The sequence below is a fragment of the Bactrocera dorsalis genome, chromosome 5 (assembly GCF_023373825.1).
Source record: "Bactrocera dorsalis isolate Fly_Bdor chromosome 5, ASM2337382v1, whole genome shotgun sequence".
NCBI lineage: Eukaryota > Metazoa > Arthropoda > Insecta > Diptera > Tephritidae > Bactrocera > Bactrocera dorsalis.
Window position 1 is genome coordinate 50,327,579 of NC_064307.1, and position 22,219 is coordinate 50,349,797.

The following is a 22,219-nucleotide window of genomic DNA, read 5'->3' on the forward strand; positions in this document are numbered from 1 at the left end:
CTTTCCAGTGGAAATTGTGAGGCATAAATTTGGAAATGCTATGTTTTTCACACGGCCAGATATTCGTGGCGTGCTCACGAGTGGAAAACCACCTTTTCTGTACACCGGAACAAAAACCAAAAAATGTTGTTGTTGCATTGAAAAAAAATGAAATGATAAATTTAACTTTCTTTTCATTTCAAACCACATATTTTCACGCAGGACAACGGCTGCGGGGTCAGCTAGTGTATTTATAAAATTACGTGAATAATGTCAAAATCCTATCTTTAAATAACGTTTATATTTCAGTAAAATTAAATGGGCAAGATTTCTTAAAAATTATATCGTTATCGCTTAATATGAATGGAATTGGTTTAGACCAATTGGTTTAGTGTTCCAAACCTCATATCCCTAATGTAATAAATTCCGATCCTCTGGTTGACGTTTTGCTCATCACCTCAACATATACATACATATATTAAATTTAGCCTCTTCGATTGAGTTTATGTCTGATATGAATCAATGAATGTTAAATTCTTTCGCATCATTTTTGGAACAAAGTTCTAATAACCAATGGAGGTATTTCCCTGTCTTTGGTCCTTCCAAGTTGCCACTGTAAGAAATGTTCGGTTACCGAACTTAGCGCTTCCTTACCTTTTATTAAAAGTTTAGAATTCACATGAAAACAAACAATGACTTGTTGGGAGTTTTTATTTGCAAAACTTTTTTGATCAGTGGTGCGTGAAAAAATGGTTTGAAAAATTAAAAATATCAGAAAATCTTCGTAAAATAACGGTGAGATTAATTTAAGTATTCAATTGAAATTTATGTTTTTAATGTTAACATTTTACAGGACTTCATTCATTTTATGGTTGGACCAATCGAAGATGTACAACGCCCACCCAATACAGAAACACCAACCGAAAAACATAACTAAAACGGTAACAGTACGGTTACGGTACATGGAAGTGTGAGCTTCATGTTTTGAGCGTGCTATTCTAGACAAGTTGTGGGACTCATTTATTGGATCAAAGAAATGATGACTGGTGACTCCTATGTCGATAAATTTCAGAATCCTGTCGGAAATGCCGCTTGCCTGAGCGTTCCAACAGGACAATGATTCCAAAGAAACAAGGTTGTTGGAGGAAAAGAAATTTAACGAAATTAAATGACCGTCACAGTCCGCTGACATCGACCCTATCGAAAACTTGTGAACTGACTTCAAGGAGTCAATAGCCCGATGTACAGGGTTTGTCCGGAAAGTAATAGGACTGAGTCAATTTAAAAAATTTATTGAACCAATCGTTACAATTCTTTAAAAACTTTCCAAATAGGCTCCTCCTGCGTCGATGCAGCGCTGCCAGCGCGATTTCCAAGCATTGAATGGGTCCTTCAGAGCCGAGGTGTACACTGCCTGAATGCCGGCCTTGTTTGTCGAAGTCCTCTTCCCGGCTCTCCAAAAAGGCCTGATGCCACCGAAACGCACCACTTCTTGCTAAAGCAATATCTAGGTAAGCCTGCTTGATCATATCAAGCGTCTCTGTCGCAGATTTACCGAGTTTCAGACATAATTTAATCGAGTACCTCTGCTCTAACAGAAACACGTCGCGCGAAAATGTTTGTCTTGACTCTCCAGGTGCTCGGAGACAACTGACCAGTCGCTCGTTCGTTAGCTAGAAACGCTCTCTACCGAATCTACTCGCTGCGCGCACGCTCTGAAGTACAGTCGCGGCGGAAGAAAATCAATTCTATTACTTTCCGGACAAGCCCTGTAAGCCGACAACGACCACGCAATTATTAGAGGTTCATTTGAAAAATATTTCTCAAAAACGCTACCCACACTTTGGAAAACGAAAACGTTATTTTTTGGAAGCACTGTACTTAAGACTTCCTCCAAATATGATTTTATACTTCATATATGCACAATAAAAGCGATCAAAGGCGCTCACATTATGAGATAGGCTAAGGTATCTTTTCTCGTGGTATTTCTGAACCAATGCTGCTGTTAAAGCTTATTGTTTATTTTAATCCTTTTATTATATCTCTTCGTAACTATTCGCTTTTACACAGCCCTTGAAGCTCTTACCATGACTGCAATTCTCATACTAGGTTTGTTCAAAAACTATCGCGTGAGCAGTGACATTATCATGGTGCAAAAGGCTTTTTTTTCTTCCACAAATTGCTAATTTGTAGCGGATTGATTTGCGCAAAACTTGCAGGTCATATTCTTTGTTGACCGTATGACCATTAGCTACGATTGTACGACGATTGGCCAATACTATATTCTTTACTTCATATGCCACAGTCAACATTCGGTTCGGATAGAAATCCTAGTCCGTTCCGGTTACGTAGACGCAACTGTCGTTTGAACGGTATGGTGGTCTCACATTTTTCTTACAAGGAATTGGCATGAATGTGGTAGAACAATATTTAGAATATTTAGAATGCCCGCTATTAATATTTTCAAGGTCAAACTTATGACGGCAATTTTTTAATCTATGGTGGAAGTGTTAAATACTAGTTTTTTTCTCTTTCTCACAAATATTAATGAATTAATATAAACGCATCTTAATATTTTTTGTAAATATACAAACAAATAAATCAAGTTGGAGAAACTGGTCTAGGTATTGGCTGCAATGCATTGCTATTTATTATAGGCAAAGTAACCTCTGTAGTCATCCAACTTTTCAATGCCAAGATAAGAGAAGTCGATAATATTTATAACCTGACAAACAGTAAACTAATTGTAATAGTACACAATTACCGGAAAACTGATAACTTTCATATGTATAAGTACATGCGTTTTCTACTATAATATATAACATTGACTTACCTCATGTGCATTTTGGGATAAAGCCTCTTTGACCGAAATCATATTAGCCGAGGTTAGTATGCTCTGTATATCAGCGCCGGTGTAGTTTTGAGTACGACTGGCGAAATAGTCAAAATCAACGGAGTCATCTAAATTCAGAGAAGCTGATAGTGCTTCGAAAATGCGCACACGTGCCAAGGCGTCGGGAAGACCACATTCAACTAAACGATCGATACGTCCTGAGCGTAGTAGCGCTGGGTCAAGGAGCTCAGGACGTGAAGTGGCCGCAATTACAGTAACACCTTGCAGACTCTCAACACCGTCTAGTTCTGTCAGCAGTTGATTTACTACGCGATCTGTAACACCTGTTGAATCGTGACCACGTTTCGGTGCCAAGCTATCAAACTCGTCAAAAAAGAGTACACAAGGTTTGGCGCTGCGGGCACTGAAAAGAAAAAACAGATAATGCATAAATATATTACAATACATACATACATATAATCAAAACAAACATTTAAATTGTATGCTTCATTTAGTCAACGACGTGTGTGAATGAAAACTCAACATCGGTTTAATCGTCCGTATAGTGGATATTTACGCAAATAGGATTTTTTTCGTAGAAACGAAATCGCTCAACAAAAATGAAGATATTTGAAACATTGCTCAAATGTGATCAAGAGACAGCAAAAACAACTAAGTTGTCACTACGGAAGGGCGGCACGTCGGTGACCAAATAAAGCATGATACTCTCGCAACATGTTGGTACAGGCATACGGCTTTGCAGGGAAACTTTTCAGACATTTTGCTTTACATATCATTAGTTCCATAGCTATGTACACTTTAGCGAAAGCTTTGTGCGACGTTTCTTGAAAAATATCGTAAATCTAGCGAACTAGATAGGAAGAAAACATTAGGAAGAGAAGGAATCACTTGTTTAAGAAAAAGATACTTAAGAAAAAGTTTACAAGACCGATTTAAAAACAGCGCAGAGTTGGAGTAGTTATTTAGTAATAACATTCTAACTTGAACAGTTTCTAATGAGCTTAACGGTATGGGAATGCTAAGAAGAAAACCAGTAAAAAAAAGCTACTCGGGACCAGAAAAGTTAAAGAAAAGCAGTTAAGTTGCGTTGAACATGAAATTCATTGGACGTAAACCAAATGGAAATCTGTAATGATTTCTGACGAGTCGATGTTTAAACTTATTGGACCTGATGGTTATCAAGCAGTTCGCCGCAGAGGTGGTGAACGATTTGCCGAAAATTGCATTCTTAATACTGTCAAACAATATTCATATATAATGGTAAAATACAAATCGGTATTAATTTTAATATTCGAGGGCTCAGTAAACGCTGGGAAATATAACAATACTAGCTGACCTGCAGGCCTTATCTTAAGTGAAGTTATGTATTTTGAAATGAGAAGAAAGTTGAATTTATATTGTGTTGAAAATCATTTACAAATTTCTGATTTTTCTACATTTTTTTCCAAATGTTTCTGGTGCGTAAATGTACAGCGAAGATGGTTTTGCAACTCGTGAACACGCTACGTGTAGCTGGCCGTATGAAAAACCACACACTTCTAGCGACTATCCTTGTGTCCTGTTGTTTGTCATCGCAAATACAATTTTCACTGGAAACTGAATTCGTTTGTTTTGAAATGGCAAAGGAATTCGTAGAATCAAGCGTTCTGCCGCCTTATATTCGATAGCCGCGTCACAATCAGTCGGGTTCCATTACACAGTTTCGGCGCATGAGGATTGCAAAACATAATAACGACAGATCCAACTTTCAGACACAAAGGATGTGGCGGCATACCAACCCCCTCCAAAGAATTTATAAATTCGACTGGATAATACACGGCTTCGTATTCATTGTCAACACGATCGATTGATTTGTATGAGCGCAAGTCTCCGGGAATTTGACTTCCAGCGTGCACTGAAGCAATCGTAGTTACGATAATTTGGCCAATGTTGGCATAAAATTCGTGATGAGTTCATCTTATATTGAAGTGAATTCACAAAAGGCAGGCAGTATTGATATCAAACCAGTGGAAGTATCAACCGGAATTTGCCCATTTCCAACACTTAGCGAGTACGATGTGAAATGTCTTCGGTAATCCCATTTTTGTTCACATCCCATAATTGACGCGGATTTGAAGGGTGATATGTCGAAATGATCATCGCGAAAACTGTGCGAACTTCAGTGGCATGCGAAGTGACTATCACATAGTCCATCGTTTGTTTGCACACACCGTACCATTCACAGTACGCAATGACTCCAAATGAAATTGAACCGACAAAATTTCCGAATAGAGCAATGTTCTTGCAAACAGATCACTGACGCAAGTTGAGAAAAAGCTCATCAATGTTGTTTCTGGTGGTATTTCCGCTCGCTGTACTGCATCTCTGGGTTGAGACACACTCTTTGGCCATTCTCCAAATGAACTGTGGGAGGCACAAAAGTCGAAAAACGTTTATGAATTGCAAAAATAAATATCCTACAAAGCGCTTCATTGCAGTCACGTATCGACCGTATTGTTGACGTACTCGTACTCGAATTACACAATAGTGGCGAATATGGTACGAGCCTTGTGTTATCTACTTCGATATTCACTCCTCTAAATTCAATACTGAATGTTCTGCCATTGACCATATCGGTTTTCACCACTTCGTATAATTCTGAATCTATCTGTGGTCAGCAATTTCCGCAGAAATGATTTCATCAATTTGATATGGTGTAACCACCATCCACTATCCAAAGAAGAAACTGTGCGTGCGGCAAACTTCAACATAGTACATCCAGCATTTAACAGCACCATATATACATGCGTTGCTTCAAGATAAAGTCCATGAAACGTCGTAGCTGTTGTTTGAAAAGCCGTGCGGTGACATCGAGACGATCTTGCTGATTGATCGCGACTCAATTGTTCAGTAATCTATGTTCATTTCAAGTGAATGTAACAAACAAATCCGACCGTTCATAATTCCGCACGTACAGATATGTCATCGCATCCAGCGAGTACTCGTCATGTGCTTTGGGCTCCCAATGTATGCTGATGGCAAAAAGAATGCCGGCGGATATTACGGCGACCTCTTCGTGGCATCGTGACAAATTTCAAGAAACACACATAAAGTTTTCACTGAATAATTTTCAATAATTTACCTTTTGTATAACCGAAATAAAGAAAGCAAACGACAGAAATTGAACCATTCAAATAATTTACAAATAAACGAATAGAAATTTTTTTTTTAGGAAAAGTCACTTTCGTCGTAAGTCGATTAAAAATTAACATTTTCTGATTTTTATTTTTACAAACATTGAAAGTTCTTCAGGACATTTTTCATTACATGCAACGGTTTAGTCAACTTTAGCGAACAGACAAAAACCCAACTTATTTTCAATGAAGATTTTTCACTCCCGTATTTTTTTTAAATTTAAATCGTTAATTTTGACATTTAAGATTGAAAAATTATTGGGTGTTACTTCATTGGATTAGCCATTAAGCGTCCAGATCTCAATCCAATAGAGAATGTAAGGATCCTAAACGCTAAAATGTGCAAAATTAAATCAAAAACAATGGGTGAATTGAGGCAAACAATAGAAGAAGTATGATTCAAAGCAGTAATCGCCGAATATTCAAGCGCCTAGTACAAATCCATCACAAAAAAGAGATAAAAATGTCATAAACGCTAAAGCTGACACAACAAATTAATAAAAAGATATGGGCAAAATAATTTTTTTATTCCAAAATTTAATATGTTGCATTAATTAATTTAAAATGAAGTATTACTACAAAAAATTATAATACAAAAATAGTTTATAGCAAACATTAATGTCGTTACTTGAAGTTTGTAAAAAAATCGACTATTTTTGAAGGGACTAAATTCAATACTGCATGCAAAATCATCAGGCATATATAATATTAAATTCTATTATTATTACTATAATAAACTACAAAAAACTTTAAAAATAAATTTATGGGGTTATTAGAACTTTCAGTGAATATTTTTCACTTTAAACATCAAAATTACAAAATATTTTGAGTGTGACTTTTTTGTTTTACTGGGTGTACATACATATACGTGTGCAAATGACAGAGTAAGAAATGAGATATCTTGATGGCACTTTGTACACGTGTTCCTTGACACAATTACAAATGAACGTAACAGACCCTTGTCACGCCCATAAAATGACCTTAAATGAAGGCCTATATATGTAGTTTCATAACTAAGCTTCAAAGTACAATACAAAATTGAAAATTGCAGGGGATTGACTGTTTTTAATGGCACCACTTTTTTAGGTTTAATGTATATATCTCACAAAGCACTAGATTTATAATAATAAATTTTCTCGACAGTTTCGGCACCTCCAGTGACTTTGCGCAAATAGTACACTCAAGCTATGTCATCTAATGTCCAAAAATAGTCGAAATAACATCATATCTTATCAAGCCCTCAGATGTAACCATAGCGCCTAAGGCTGATTCTTTACCGAAAATATCGGTCAGTCTGTAAAATGTAGTAAAAAGTATTATCAATATTAAGACCTCATATGGGTTTCATAATTTTGTTTAAGGCATTTACTAAAAATTTTGAGAGCACTGCAGACTCAAAAATAAATTTGGGAAATAACGGACACCCTAATAACCATATATATTCGTGATCTGGAGAATCTCCTCTGTCCGACGGTATACTAAAGCCGACCCGAAAATTTGATTGTATTCTAATCAATTTCTTCTTGTTATCCTCGTTGAATTGTTTTGCAAAATTTTTGAACAAAAAGTTTTCAACACCTGATAGAATTTTCTTGCCTTGCCTTGTTTTTTTCAAACTTCGAGGGTATAAAATGTTCAGTTACACCGAACTTAACATTTTCTTACGTGTTTAATATATACGTAAACTTTCGCGACACCTTAAAGTATTTCCCCGCCTTTGATATTTGCAAATTGCACAAAAAAGATTCGGTTACATCGAACTTATCCCTTCCTTTACTTCCTACTTGTTATATTATACTTTTATATTGGTTTCGAGTTATTATTTGCAATAACTTTTAATTAGGAAACATTTAACTCAGAAATCTTATAGTTTTTATTTTTTATTTTTTTTCCGGAAACTGAAATCAACAATTTTTGATCCTTCAAGAATAAAGCATTAACGAAGGAAGTAATGGCCAGTCGTCGTACAATCGTAGCTAATGGTCATGCGGTCAATAAAGAATATGGCCTGCAAGTTACGCGCAATTTGCGTGAATCAATTCGAAACAAATTCGCGGTTTGTGGAAGAACAAAAATTGGCTTTGTCGCCATGATAACGCCTCTACTCACGCATATTTGGTTGTGCGCGAATATTTGCTCAAAAACAGATTCCCAGAGTTGGCCTCCTGTGACTTTTTTTGTTCCCAACACGGAAGGAGATGCTAAACAATACTACAAAAATATACTTTTTCAGTGCTTTGAGTATTGGAAAAAACTGTTGCAAAGTTACTTACTTAGCTTACTTTAAAGGAGACAAATATATGTATATTCATAAGAAATGTAAAAATCGCAATAATTGTTTGTTCAAAAACCTATACGTATATCGGGTTAAAACTTTGCAAAAAAATTAGGGGTATGCGAATCCAGTTCGATTCGAGTCGAATTGAATCCTTTGAGTCAAATATCGAATAGCTCGAACTATTCGAATAATGCGAATAATTCGAGCAATTCGAAATATTCGAAGAAGTAAAATCTTAAATAGATTATTCTATTGCAGTAATAGAACAAAATTAAGGAAAATAAAACTATTATTTAATTCAAATTGATTTAGACATTTATTAACAACAACAACTATACGAACTATTCGAATAATGCGAATATACGGATCGAATCTCGGATCGAATAATTCGGTTCGATTCGCGTCGAATAATTCGAAATTTCGAATATTCGCATGCCCCTAAAAAAAACTGTTTTTAAGATATGCCATCTCACGTCTAAAAACTGTGAAAATCGGACCATAACTTGTTAAGTTATTGTTATTGAATATGTGAACTCGAGTGCTTATGGCTGACTTATTACCGAAAATAGTAGTCAATCTGTCAGATATAACAAGGAAACTAAGAGAACGTCTTTTCCTGTTGATAAGTGATAATATATCCTGATGAAATATAAGTCAACTCGGTTTAAAGCTTCCCATTGCCCTCATATACTTAATGTATATACAGGGTGGTGCAAAAGTCAGAAGATACTCAGAAGATGCTATAAATTTTGCAATTGACCTCTAATGTCAGTTCTGTTTTGACATTTGTGTAGTAAACACATGCGAAATACACGTAAATAAACAATGGTACGCTACACTGCGTGCCACAACCGATATGCTGAAGGATGCATTTCCCGGGCGCCTAATCTCCCGTTTTGGCGATTTGCACTGGCCAGCAAGATCGCCTGATTTGACCGCTCCAGACTTCTTTTTGTGGGGCTTTTTGAAGTCGCGGGTTTATGTCAACAAGCCTCAGACTCTTGCAGCTCTTAAAGACAATATCCGTCAAGAATGTGAGGACCTAGCGTCGTAAGTGATGGAAAATGTCATAAAAAGGGCTCATCAACTGTGGCGGACTTGATATAAAAAAATTTAAAATACCAAATAAAAATAATCCACAAGCAGAATCAAAGTTTTTCATTTTCCAAAAACCATAGGAAGGTAATTTTTGCGCCACCTGTTATATATGTACTATATATGATATAAAGTTAACGGGAACTTCAAAAAATCTCATATACATATATACAATATATATAACAAATCTTATGCAGAATTGGTCGGTCAGTGTATGTGTTATGTAGGTACATGCACTTATATATACATACATATATCGTTAAAATTCCGATCCTCTGGTTGACGTTTTACATCTTACGGTGCAGGGAAACCCTGCAAGTTGCAAGAGTTAAAAATCTTCACATGTTCTTCTATTCCCACGAAGGTGCTCATTTACCGGAACCGCCGATATCGGACCACTCCAGCAAATAGCTGCCATACAAACTGAACGATCAAAATCATGCCCTTGATTGAACAATTTTTTATTTAACGAAATATTTTTACGAAAGTTAACGTTTTTGCCAACACCAGAAAGCATTTCCTGCGTTTAGAGCCTTGTAAACTGCGAGAATACTAAATGTTCGCTTACAGCCAAATTTAGCCTTTCCTTATGTTATATATGTTTTTGTGGCCAAATTCAGTTTTAGTACCTCATTATTAAAGAAAGTTATTTCTTATATATAGTGCATCTGATAATTACCTATCGCATAAATGTCTATATCTCATTAAATTTTTAAAGATTAATTAAAAGCAATATATCATGTTTTGGTATAATATTTCCTTAAACATTACGTAATAACAAGACATATTCACTAATTGATTATAAATAATTTTTTAAATATAATACACATTTAAAAGTGAAATAATAATAAAATTTCATTTTAACATCAAATCCAATTATTCAAACAAAAAAATATTTTATTAATTGCTAGCTATTTTAAAAAGAATTGAAATGGCATATCAGTTGGAATCACAGGAATACTCGGTATTAAAAAAATTGGCAACTTTTTCACTGCCAACAGAAACAAGAATTAACGAATACAATTATTCCGTTGGAGTTTTTAATGCTGGCAACCTCATTTTGCTATTACCACAACACATCCCAGTTGTATCACCTTGAAAGTTAGCCGGATCACAATATGCACAAATTGCGGTCATCAGTTCAATATATGCGTACATACTATTATCAATCTCAGCGTTGTAATTAAAAGCAGCGCACATCATTTCAGCCAAAATAGCTCGACGTATTCGTGATCAACGTGCAATTTCAAAAGTAGAGGATCAACAGATTTATATAGTGTGGTTTTTACCGATTTTGTGCAAACTTTACATAAATCATCTATTAAATAGTCAGAACGTAACTCGAAGATCTGGTTTGGATAGGTGAGCCCGTTCTTTAGTGATAAAATTACAACGAAAAGCGGCATTACTTTTTATATACATATGTACTAAAGGACCCGTCCACGCTTTACTGTGCTGTGGCTGATACATAGATGGTACTACTAATACCATCTATATGATCTTTAGTCAGCCCCTACCTTTAAAAGATACGTACAAAAATTTGGCAACTGATGAACTAACGGTTAATGAAATACAGAATTTTGGGTGAAGCAACTTGTGTTAGTTTACAAAAAATCTACCAAAAAGCATAATTCGAAAGTTTGGCGTTGGGACTTCTTTATAGTTAGAACGAAAGACAGTGGCGTAGCTACAACTTCGGGCGCCCGGGGTCAAGGATGTTCTGCGGGCCCCCTTTATCTACCTACAAGTTTCATGAGGTGGTTCGAACAATAGTGAATTTTTACAAAATATCTTCGATATTAAGTGTATAAAATTTAGAAACTAGAAGCCACGCAAATTCTGGAGTTCCAAAATTCTCACAATACTGTTTTTGAGGAAATTGATAGTAAATTTACAAGACATCTTATTAAAAGCCATAGAAAACCCCCATTTTCGCCCTATATCTTGTACACTTTTAAAACAATTTTCAGGAATTTTTGCCATTTTTAAAAATTTGGAGAAATAAATGTATTTGTTACATTCATATTTTCTCATTAGAATGTAAAACTGCTTAAACTTTAAATTACAATGATATGATATGTGATTTTGCAGCGATCAAAGGTGGAAAAGTGCATATTTAAATTCTATCACTATTTTTAAGAAAGATATAAGCCAAAAGATATAAGACAAATTCAAAGACTGAAGAGTATTCGAGTAAAAATTAATATTTTTCATTGTTATTCAGATTATTACATTGTGAGTGTACAACTCTTTATCTTTTATAATAAATTTTGTAAAAAAATTTGTTGAAGTATTTTTCTGAATATTAAAAAACAGCGAAGATCGTTTTGCCGCCCCCAAGACGTTGCGCCCGGGGCGACGGCCCCCTTCGCCCACGATATCAGCTTACGTACCTCTGCTACTGTCAGGAGTCTGTCGAGTGCTATTTATAGGCACACATTTTTTAAATCTGTAATATCTTCGAAAATATTCATTTTAATCATATGCTGTAAAGGACCACATAGATCTATATTGTCAATGTATTTACTGTATTTAATTGGATAAAAACCAATGCTGTATTAGTTAAAATCACTTCGAAAATAAGTAAAAAGTAAATGACAAAATAATGTTATTGTGGAATATCCATAAGAGATAAACATATACCATGGCGGAGTTTTCTGTAGAACGTTGCAATGTTTACAAGTACAATACTTAGTACATTATTTTGATAAATCTCGTAGGGTTCAGCCTGCAGGAAAAATGTAATTATTTACGACATCACATTCACCCCGGTCGAGGCCAACGGTCTGATACACTTAGTTATTGTTGTTGTTAACGGTTAGCTAATCCCCGTTAGGATGGTAACGGTTGTTTGTGTTGTCGTCGAGGCCATCTAACGGTAGGCCCAGGAAACGTGCTGTTTCGACGGGGTCGGACCAAAGGGAGGAAGGAGTTAGATGGGTAGGGTTTGTGGGGCATGCAAAGAGGTGGCCAGTGTCATGCGGGGACTCGTTGCATGCAGGACATACATTGGGTATGTCGGGGTCGATTCTGGATAAGTAGGAGTTTAACCTGCTACAGTATCCAGAACGGAGTTACGCTAGGGTCACTCGCGTTTCTCGCGGCAACTGGAGCTCTTCGTCTGCAATAGGTGGTGGTTTGACTCCAAGAACGCCATTCACGGGAAGGGAGTCGGTGAAGGTGTTGATGGCTCCACTGTGAATGGCGGTCAGTGCCCGTCGAAAGTTTGTTGCGTCCGAAGTTTGGTCGGCGTACTGTTCAATGTCATCGACATAGTCGAGGAATTACCTCTTGATGCTCCTGGGAGGCGGTTCTGCTCCAAGCAGATGGCTGCGGAAACAACCCCGCAGGAACTGTCTGGAGAGGAGTAGGTTATGCTCCTTTACCGGTAGCATACGCGTCTCACTGTAGAGGTGTTCAATGGGAGACATCAAGAGGCATCCCGTCGTGGTCCGGAGTGCTGTATTTTGACAGGTCTGGAGCTTCCTCATCTGCGTACCACTGCATCCAGGCGACCATATTGGTGCTGCATAGTTGAGGACCGGCCGGCCGATTGCCTTGTATGTTGCCAGCAACGTTTCTTTGTCTTTTCCCCATGTGCTGCCGGCTAGCGACTTGAGGATTTTGTTGCGGCTCTGTACCTTGGCGATAATCGCGGTCGTATGGGGAGGGAAGGAGCACAGACTATCAAGGGTTACGCCTAAAATCTTAGGGTTATTAAGTTCAAGTCTGTACTCCTTCGTCCAGTTTGTGAATAGGGTCGCTGTGGATTTGGTGGGTGAAAGTTGGAGGTTTCGTGCGGTGAGGAAGCGAGAAAGGTCGGAGAGGTAGCTGTTTACTTTCGAACACATGCCATCGATTCCATTGCCCGACGTCAATATCGTGCAGTCATCTGCGTACGAGGTTATGGAACCCCCATCTGGTGGTTGGGGAAGTTTCGTGATATTGAAATTAAACAGTAGCGGGGAGAGGACACCACCCTGCGGAACCCCTTGTTTAATTCTTCTTAGTTTGGATGTTTCACCTCGAAATAGTACGGATGACTGACGACCGTTCAAGTAGTTCATGGTCCACCTCTTTAGCCCTGGAGGGAGAGTAGTTTTTTCGATGTCCTGCAGTAGCGTTGTGTGATTGACCGTGTCAAAAGCTTTTGACAGGTCCAACGCTACGACGATCGTTCCTTCGCAGGGTGGTTTGGTTGAGGCCACGAACTATCCGGGCGTTTATGACGCTAAGTGCTGTGGTGGTGCTGTGCACTTTGCGGAATCCATGCTGGTGGCTGGCTAGGCTCAGGTGGTGAGTGAAGGTCGGGAGTAACAAGGCCTCAAGTGTCTTCACTACTGGGGAGAGGAGAGTTATCGGACGATAAGATTCCCCTTTGTTGGCGGGTTTCCCAGGTTTCAGTAGTGGGACCACTCTTCCGACTTCCCACACATCGGGTATTTGAAGAGTGGTGAGCGACAGGTTGAGGACCTTGGTGAGGTATTTTACTCCCGTCGAGCCTAGATGCTTTAACATTAGCATGTTGATTCCGTCAGGGCCGATGGATCTGGAAGATTTTGCCTTGCTGATGACACCCTGAACCTCCTCATCGGTGAAAGTAAGTGGCGCGCAGTTGTTTGGCGTTTTGCGCAGCCGTCGGTTAACACATCTCTTGGCCTTGTCTACCGTAGGGTGCAGTGTAAACTGTCGGCTAAAAAAGCTCGCGCACTTCTTCGGGTCCGAAGTGGCATGACCATTGAATTGAACTTCAACTCGGTCGTCATGTCTCTTCGGATTAGACAAAGCTTTGACAGTAGCCCAAAGCTTACTCACACCGGTGGAGAGGTTGCAGGACTTCAGGTGCTCTATCCATTTCGTCCGCTTATGTTGGTTTACCATACGCCGAATCTCCAAATTGAGATCCCTTATTCGGGGCTCCCCGGGATCGGCATGGCGTAAGGTGTCGCGCTCGTTAGCTAGAACAGCTGCTTCGACTGGGAAATTGGGGCGGATTTCCGCTATTCTTCCAGCCGGGATGAAGCGAGCGGTAGCTGCTGCGATCACCTTGCGGAATTGACGTTCGCTAACGCATACGTCCGTAGGAATGGGTAGAGCGTTGAAGGTGCTCTCGGTAAATTCTGTGAAGCCGGCCCAATTAGCTTTTTTAAAGTTAATGAAGGTACGGTTGTCCACAGAAACGAAATCAGGAGGCTTCTCGATCGAGATAATTATGGGCAGATGGTCTGATGCGAGAGTTAGCATAGGTCGCCAGGTTATGCTATTTATCAGACCACCACTAGTAATGGTAATATCGGGCGAGCTATTACAGGTGCCCATAACTCTGGTGGGGGCTTCGTCATTCATTGTGCAGAATGTCGAGTCGTCAATCTGTTCCGCCAGCTCCATCCCCCTACGATCGTTTGACAGGCAAGAATGCCAAAGGTCGTGGTGCGCGTTAAAGTCGCCTAGTACCATATGGTTTTCACCACGAAGTAGCGCACCTATGTTCGGGTGATATCCTGTAGGGCAACATGCAACTGGGGGGATGTATATATGAAATATTTCGAGCTCGACATCGCCTGACCGGATAGCTATGCCTTGACATTCTAGAGTAGTATCCCTGGGGTCGATGTCTTCTTCGATTAGATGATATTGCACGGTGTTGTGCAATATGAAAGCTAGGCCACCACCACTATCTCGCTCGCGATCTTTACGTATAACGTTAAAACCTGCACAACTCAGAAGATCTGAGCGGCTGTTTAACTTGGTTTCTTGGACCGCAGCTATCGATACACGTTCCCGATTCATGAGTGCAACTATCTCCTCGATCTTACTCTGGAGTCCGTTGCAGTTGAATTGGAGAAGTCTGGTTTGTCGCGGGTGTCCGTGGGTGATCCTGGGGGTGAGGGAGTGACGTGTTGGTGGTGTTTGTTGCAGCTGCAGAACCCGCAGGGGCGGTTGTCGCACTGGGGTGTTGGATGGCGACGCCACTGTTGTGAGTTGCGGGGCAGACTCCTGCAGCATGGGGCAACGTAGGATACACTCCACTCACGTGTGGTGCGCAGGCCGGAACACGTCGGGAAGTCGGGAATTGCACTGAACTGATGAGACATTCCGACGTATGACGGTCTGACACATGGAACCAAGAGTTGCTGATTGGTTCTCGCACGAGGATTGGAGCGGGATGAAGGTGGGGGGGGTTGCCTGGTTGAGCTCCTGACCGTAGAGGTCCTCAATTGGCCACTCTGATTGCCAGCACGAGTCAGGAGGATACGGAGCAACCCTGCTGCAAGGCGTTGCTCCAGTGACGACACACACAAATTAGTAAAACAGATAAATCAACCGTGCGAAGTGATAGAAACATACCAAAGTTCATATATTTTCATACAAAATATATGGGGTCTAGCCAAGCACCATTGGTCTCGACTAAGGTGTAATATTATAATATCTTTTTTCGTCCTTTTCGATACGATATCCTTGAATTTTTTTTCTCAATTCTATAGACAGTAAAATTCTAGGAAGCTACCTGGAAGCGCAAGTCGTTTGCTACACTCTAAATATATTTAAATAACATTTAAAAACAAAATATGCCTGGCCAGACCCGTTGGTCTCGACGAGGGTTAAAAATCTCAAATTTAATAGTATTTCTCCACTATTTAATGGTTTTTATTATACATATAAACCACCAATTCAATCACTATTAAAAAAACGCAAAAATCCGTTACGTAATTTTAAAGATTTAAGCATACATAGGGACATAGGGACAGAGAAAGCGTAAAAATCTCCCATTGAAAACAAATTAACTAACGAGAATCAGCTAATACGCTAAAAGAGAAAATATCTGAAATTACCTGCAAAAATCCTCGCCAGGAATGATTAAAACCATTCTTTCAAAACAAAAAAATATTTGCATATACATATAAAAATATCAAATAAATGATTTAAAAAGAATGAATTAAAAAAATTACCGATTAAATAGATTGCGTACGTTCTCTTCACTTTGTCCAATATATTTAGCCAACAGTTCGGGGCCTTTAACGGATATTGTGCGTAAATTCCATGAACGTGCAATTTTAGATACAAGAAATGTTTTCCCAGTCCCAGGCGGACCATACAGTAAAACGCCAGCCTGATTGCGGAGCGGAGAATTTTGGAAAATGCTTGGGAACTACAAATAAAAATAGTGATTATGCAAATTTATTGATTGTAGAGATACAAAAGGACTTCAACTTACTCGAGATGGCCACATCAACACTTCCTCTAATACGGAAACAACTGGCTCTAAGCCCGGCACTTCTTCAACCGCCAATTCCTCGAGATTGTCATCGTCATTAACCTTTTGATGGTTCTCAATACCTTGAAGGCAATAAGAATTCGTATTCGCCAGTGAATCGATTAAGAGTTCATTTGTGAGAATCGGATGCGTTTTACCTGTTCACAAACATATATGAAAGAAGTTAAAGTGTATAAAGTTAAAAAAAATATATTATAACAATGAATTAACTTATTCTATATGCGTAAAATATAGCACGCTCAACCAATTGTACTAGATCTCCTTTATTGTAGCCTTCAGTTAGGTTTGCAAATTTGCACAAATCTAATTTCTCCGTTTCGATATGACTGCAAAGCTCTTGAAGTATCAATTCTCGTCCCTCACGTTCCAGACTAGGTAATTTAGTTACATTTTGAAAAAGATGGCGTCCTCGTGGCGAGTATAAACGTTTATTTAAACCTTGAAGCTCACTTACTGTCGCGATTACTGAAATGGGATTGTTACTAGTATATTGCACAATCAATTGGTGTACAGTATCGGCGATTCGGTTATAATATTCGCCATCCTGTGTTGTTTGATCGCCTGCAAAATGAGCTAGTACATCGAGGTTTTCCAGCACGACAATGGAAGGTGCATTTTGCAAGCAAGTTGTAAATATACTACGCAGATCTTTTTGTATGGATTCAGCCTGTAAGTGCGAAAATTTTACTAACAACACATGAAAAAATTTCCTATTTAAAAAGTCAAACCTTTCTCCCTTTACTTCTCGAACAGTAAAATATATCGAAAAAGCAATAATAAGGCTTCTTCACCAACTCATCTAATATTCTCTCCACCACTACAGTTTTTCCCGTACCAGATGCACCTGTGGAATAAGAATATTAAGCTAAATTTATCTAAATGAGTTTTTTGCCAATTTACCTGCGATAAGAATATTCCCTTGTCTCAGTATTGCATTCTTTGAATCCAAGCACAAGTTCATTTTTAATTCATCAACCAAATTAACAACGATTTCATCAAATGCTGGCAGTTTTATCAAATCTTGAACACTTAACGGGGAGTTCCCTTGGGATTGTACTTCAAGCATCTCGTCAACTTTGCGAATCAAATCGGCTGCATAAATTTTCGACTCTTTCAAAAATTGCGAATCTATAACACAATAACGAAAATGTTCAGGCAAAATGCCGATGGTCACAATTAGATTATCCTCTAAGCGTACAACTTCATCCTGATTTAAGAGCATTGGTGATTTATTGGTTCTCTCAATTACATAACGTTTAAAGGCGTTTTCAATAATTTTATAATGTGTTTTCTTTTGTGCGAACAGTTCTATTTTCTCTACAAAATTTACAACAGCCGCCTTTTGCTTAAGTACTACTTTCTCCATTTCTTTTAAATTCAATTTCTTCATAAGATTCAAATTAACCTGAATACTAGTGTGGGCGGTGTACTGTTGTTCATCGTCGGCCGACACACATACTTTTACATAATATTCCTGCTCACTTGGTGTTTTCATAGAGTACACGTTGTTCAATTCCAAAAATTCAGGCCAATTACTTTTACTCAGATATACGTCAGAAATTTGTGAATTTTCTTTCCATTCACCACTAATAGCGCGAAATTCAAAAGAATGTCTACTTTCCCGACGCAAATCCTTTTTCAAACGAATAATTTTATCATTGCGACTCGATTTCGCTATTGACTCTGAGCGAGATAACTTTTTAATATTAGTAGTTGTTGTCGAACGTACCAAATGGGGATCGCAGCTTTCTTCAGGCAAGTTGCGAATCCGAGCGCTGGTGCGGCTTCGACTCAATTGACCTAGTTCATTTATGTTTGAATCGTTGGTTTCCGACGAAACACCATTACTGCTACCATTCGTAATATCCTTATACAGATTCGGTGCTATCACCAACTCTGTGTTGTGGTCAATCCGGCCATACGAAACAATTGGTCGTACACGATCTGTAAATATTTCCAAAAACGTTATTTCGAGATACTCAGTATTATTTTTTTCCTTTTACTTACCTACTGTTAAGGCCACTTGCATTGATTTGTTTATCCATATTATAAGAATTTGTGTAGAATTTACAATGCGAATTTGTTCCAAAACACTATTCGAAATCTTTTCACCGCTTAATTCCTAGTGAATAAAAAATGCAGAAAGCCACATTAGACTAGTGCAAAAGCCTTTGAAAATGATAAAAAAAGAAGGAAACTCATAAAAGATTGAAACCTATCGGAAACGAAAGATAAAATGACAAACATTAAAGGAAAACTAATTTACGATAATCTGTGGTCGGGAAAAGGAAGAGGAGGGTGGTGCGTCCAGCAAAACTACGACTCCTTAAGAAAAAAGTTATATGACAATGTTGTAGTAAAATTGTCATTAAATTTAAAAAAGAATATAGTAAGGTATGTTTTCACCAAATTGTGTGAGGGAAGGGATACAATTTTTAATGAATATAAATAAAAAAATTTTAATTTTTTGAGCTTTTCTCTTAACTTTTTGGGTTAAGTGAAGAAGTCGCCCCAAAATTTTCTGTTCCTGACTTAAGTTCAGCCTTATCTTTTGTTATTTTATCTTTCGTTTCTGCTGGATTTCATCCCACTATGATTTTTTTTAGTTTTCAAAAATTATCTACCATAGTCTATATAGTATAATAAACGGAAGGATATAAATATATATTAAGCATTGAAAATATTTTATTTTATTTCAAACTCGTAATACTTCATACAGAATTCCGGGTTAAATTCAGTCATAATGAAAACGTAATAAAAATAACTTGACTTGATTCTAACCGTTCAATTTGAATGGTAGCTATATGCTATATTCTAAAAATTCTTCGGAGATCGTTTTTCATTTTGATCGTTCCGTTTGTTTAGCAGCTATATGCTATAGTAAATCGATATTGGGCGTTCCGACAAATGAGCAGCTTCTTAGAGAGAAAAAGGCGAATGCAAAATTTCAGATCGATATCTCCGAAACTGAGGGACTAGTTCGCTAATATACAGACATATGGGCAGGCGAACAGGCGAACAGACCGACGGACATGGATAAATCAACTTAGCTTATGCTAATCATTTATATTTACACTTGATCTCCGTTTTGCACGGTTAACTGGGAGAGTAAATTACAAATTCTGCAAAAAAAGATTTTCATATAAAACTGACTTTAGGATCACTTTATCAAAAAATCCGCTCAAAAAAAAGAAAACGTGTAAAATAAACCTCATTTTTGAGAATTTACACAATTAAAACACAAAACATGATTCAAATAATAATATTCGGGTGCTGTATCGGGATAGTAGTAAGTCGTCGGGGAGCACCTATTGGCAAGAGTGATGATGCTGGTTCTAAGATAGACGAAATCATCTACGGCTTCAAAGTTATGACTATCAACAGTGACCTGTGAGCTAATTGCGAATGCGATGACTGTTTGTTTGATAACAGGAGTTATTTCGTCTTGTCCTCGTTCACAACTAGATCCTTACGCTTCGCTTTCTTATCCAGTATGCAGCAGAACTAACGACCACTGATATCAATATCATCTGCCTACAGCTGTAAGAGTGTACATTCTACCTTCGCTATTTAGCTCTGCACCGATATAGAGTCCCTTTGTCTGAACTGAACTGCTCGGAGAGGTCCTTCCCGATCCTGACGGAGCTTTTGGTGTTGGTTAACGTCAGCTTACACAGTCGTATTAACTTTGCGGGAGTACCAAGTTCATACAGTTCCTTTTCAGCAGGTGGTGTGTGTCGATTTTCCTTCCACGGGTATTTTCCAAGATTTGGCGAAAATCTGGTCGATAGTAAAATTTCCAGATCTAAAGCCAAACTGAAAAGGGCCAATTAGTTTGTTGATAGTGGGCAATTCAATCTTTCACGCACTACGCTCGTTAAAACCTTATCTGCGATATTAAGGATCACACTGTAATTGGTACAAATTGTAAGGGCCCCTTTTTTGTGGATTGGGCAGAGCACATTTAGGTTCCAATGTTGTTGTTGCAATGATTACCTAGACCCCGTTTGGGAGAAAGTAAGAAGTTAGCTGTCATCGAAGTCACTTAACGAGAAGTCCAGGATAAAATGAGCAGTTTCGACGGATTCGGACCAAAGGGAGAAAGGGGTTAATTGAGTTGGGTTTGTGTGGCATAAGTTGAGTATTTTGGGGTATATTCTGGATAGGTAGGACTTTAACCCAGAACGAAGCTGAACTCTTTTTCGCGAGGACGGTTTCTATAAAACACCCAAGCAGGAATTGCTTAGAGAAGAGGGTGTTATGCTCCTTTACAAGTATCATGCGGGTCTCACTATATGTATATGTGGCCGATGGGAGACATCCCGTGATTGTTCAGAGTGCGGTATTCTGGCAGGTTTATATCTTCCACATCTGCGTCCTACTGAACCGTCGAACTGGATTTCGAAACGATAATCTTCATGACTCTTCGGATTGGGAAGGATTTGCCAGTATTCCAAAGTTTGCTCACTCCGGCGGAGAGATTGTACTGATGTCAACTTTACCCATTTCTTCCGCTTACGTTGATTTACCAGTTGTCAAATCTCAGAGATCCCTAATGCGGGGACCACAAGGATCGACCTGGCGTCGAGTCGTGTTCGCTTGCTGAGACTGCTGCTTCAGCTCGGAAATTGGGTCGTAGTTCATGAATTCCACCAGCTGGAATGAAGCGAGCATTAGCAGCAGCGATCATCTGGCGGAATTGACGTTCTGTGAAGCCGACCCAGTTAAGTTAGCTTTGTAAAAAGTTAACATAGGGACAGTTGTCCACAGAAATAAATTCGAGGGGTTTTTCGATCGAGATTATTATAGGCAGGCCGTCTGATACGAGAGTTAGCATAGGTCGCCATCCCTCCACGAAAATTTGACTGTCAAGAGTGCCAAAGACCGTGGTCGCCAAGTACCACACGATTTTCTGCACGAAGTAGCGCACATACATATATTCGGGTGATATCCTATAGGGCAACAAGTATACCCTGACATTCTAGGGTAGTATCCCTGCGGTCGATCTCGCTGTCGATAAGATGATACTGCACGGTACGGTGCTAAATAAAGGCTAAGCCACCACCACTATCTCTATCGAGATCTTTACGCTCAGGAGCTCTGAGCGGCTGTTTAGCTTGGTTTCTTAGACTGCAGCTATCGATATAACTTCGAGGCTCATAAATTCAACAATCTATTCGATCTTGCAGTTCAGTTGTAAAAATCGAGTATGTCGCGTTAAGTTTGTAGTGATCCCGGAAGTTGTGTACAAATGGTAGTTTTTGCATCTGCATGACCCGCAGGGTCAGTTGTCGCACTAGGGTATGGTTTGGCGACGCCTTTGTTGGTTGTTCCGGAGAAGACTCTCCGAGCAAGGGGCAACAGATGACACACTCCACTCAACCGATCAGAAGGATACGGAGCAACCCTGCCGCTAGGTGTTGCTCTAATGATGACAGTATTAACATTCACCTACGATTCAAACGATGTTATTCGTTTAATTGGCGTTGAAATATTAAGTTAAGGACATGGAACGCATAAACGCGTTCTAAAATTAAACTGTGTTTACGTAGGGAATTTTGATT

The 22,219-nt window shown here is 38.7% G+C and overlaps 1 protein-coding gene across 2 annotated transcripts in view; it reads right to left on the minus strand.

The window, feature by feature from the left end:
- Positions 1–22,219, minus strand: part of LOC105223990 (peroxisome biogenesis factor 1) — a 36,093-nt gene that overhangs the window by 11,779 nt on the left and 2,095 nt on the right. For both annotated transcript variants that reach the window (XM_011201930.4, XM_011201931.4), the window contains 7 exons: positions 18,663–18,777; positions 17,556–18,599; positions 17,384–17,499; positions 16,866–17,322; positions 16,596–16,792; positions 16,330–16,529; positions 2,813–3,236 (listed from right to left, as the gene is read on the minus strand). In XM_011201930.4, the coding sequence (XP_011200232.2) occupies positions 2,813–3,236; positions 16,330–16,529; positions 16,596–16,792; positions 16,866–17,322; positions 17,384–17,499; positions 17,556–18,599; positions 18,663–18,777 (2,553 nt within the window). The remainder of the gene's footprint in view (positions 1–2,812; positions 3,237–16,329; positions 16,530–16,595; positions 16,793–16,865; positions 17,323–17,383; positions 17,500–17,555; positions 18,600–18,662; positions 18,778–22,219) is intronic.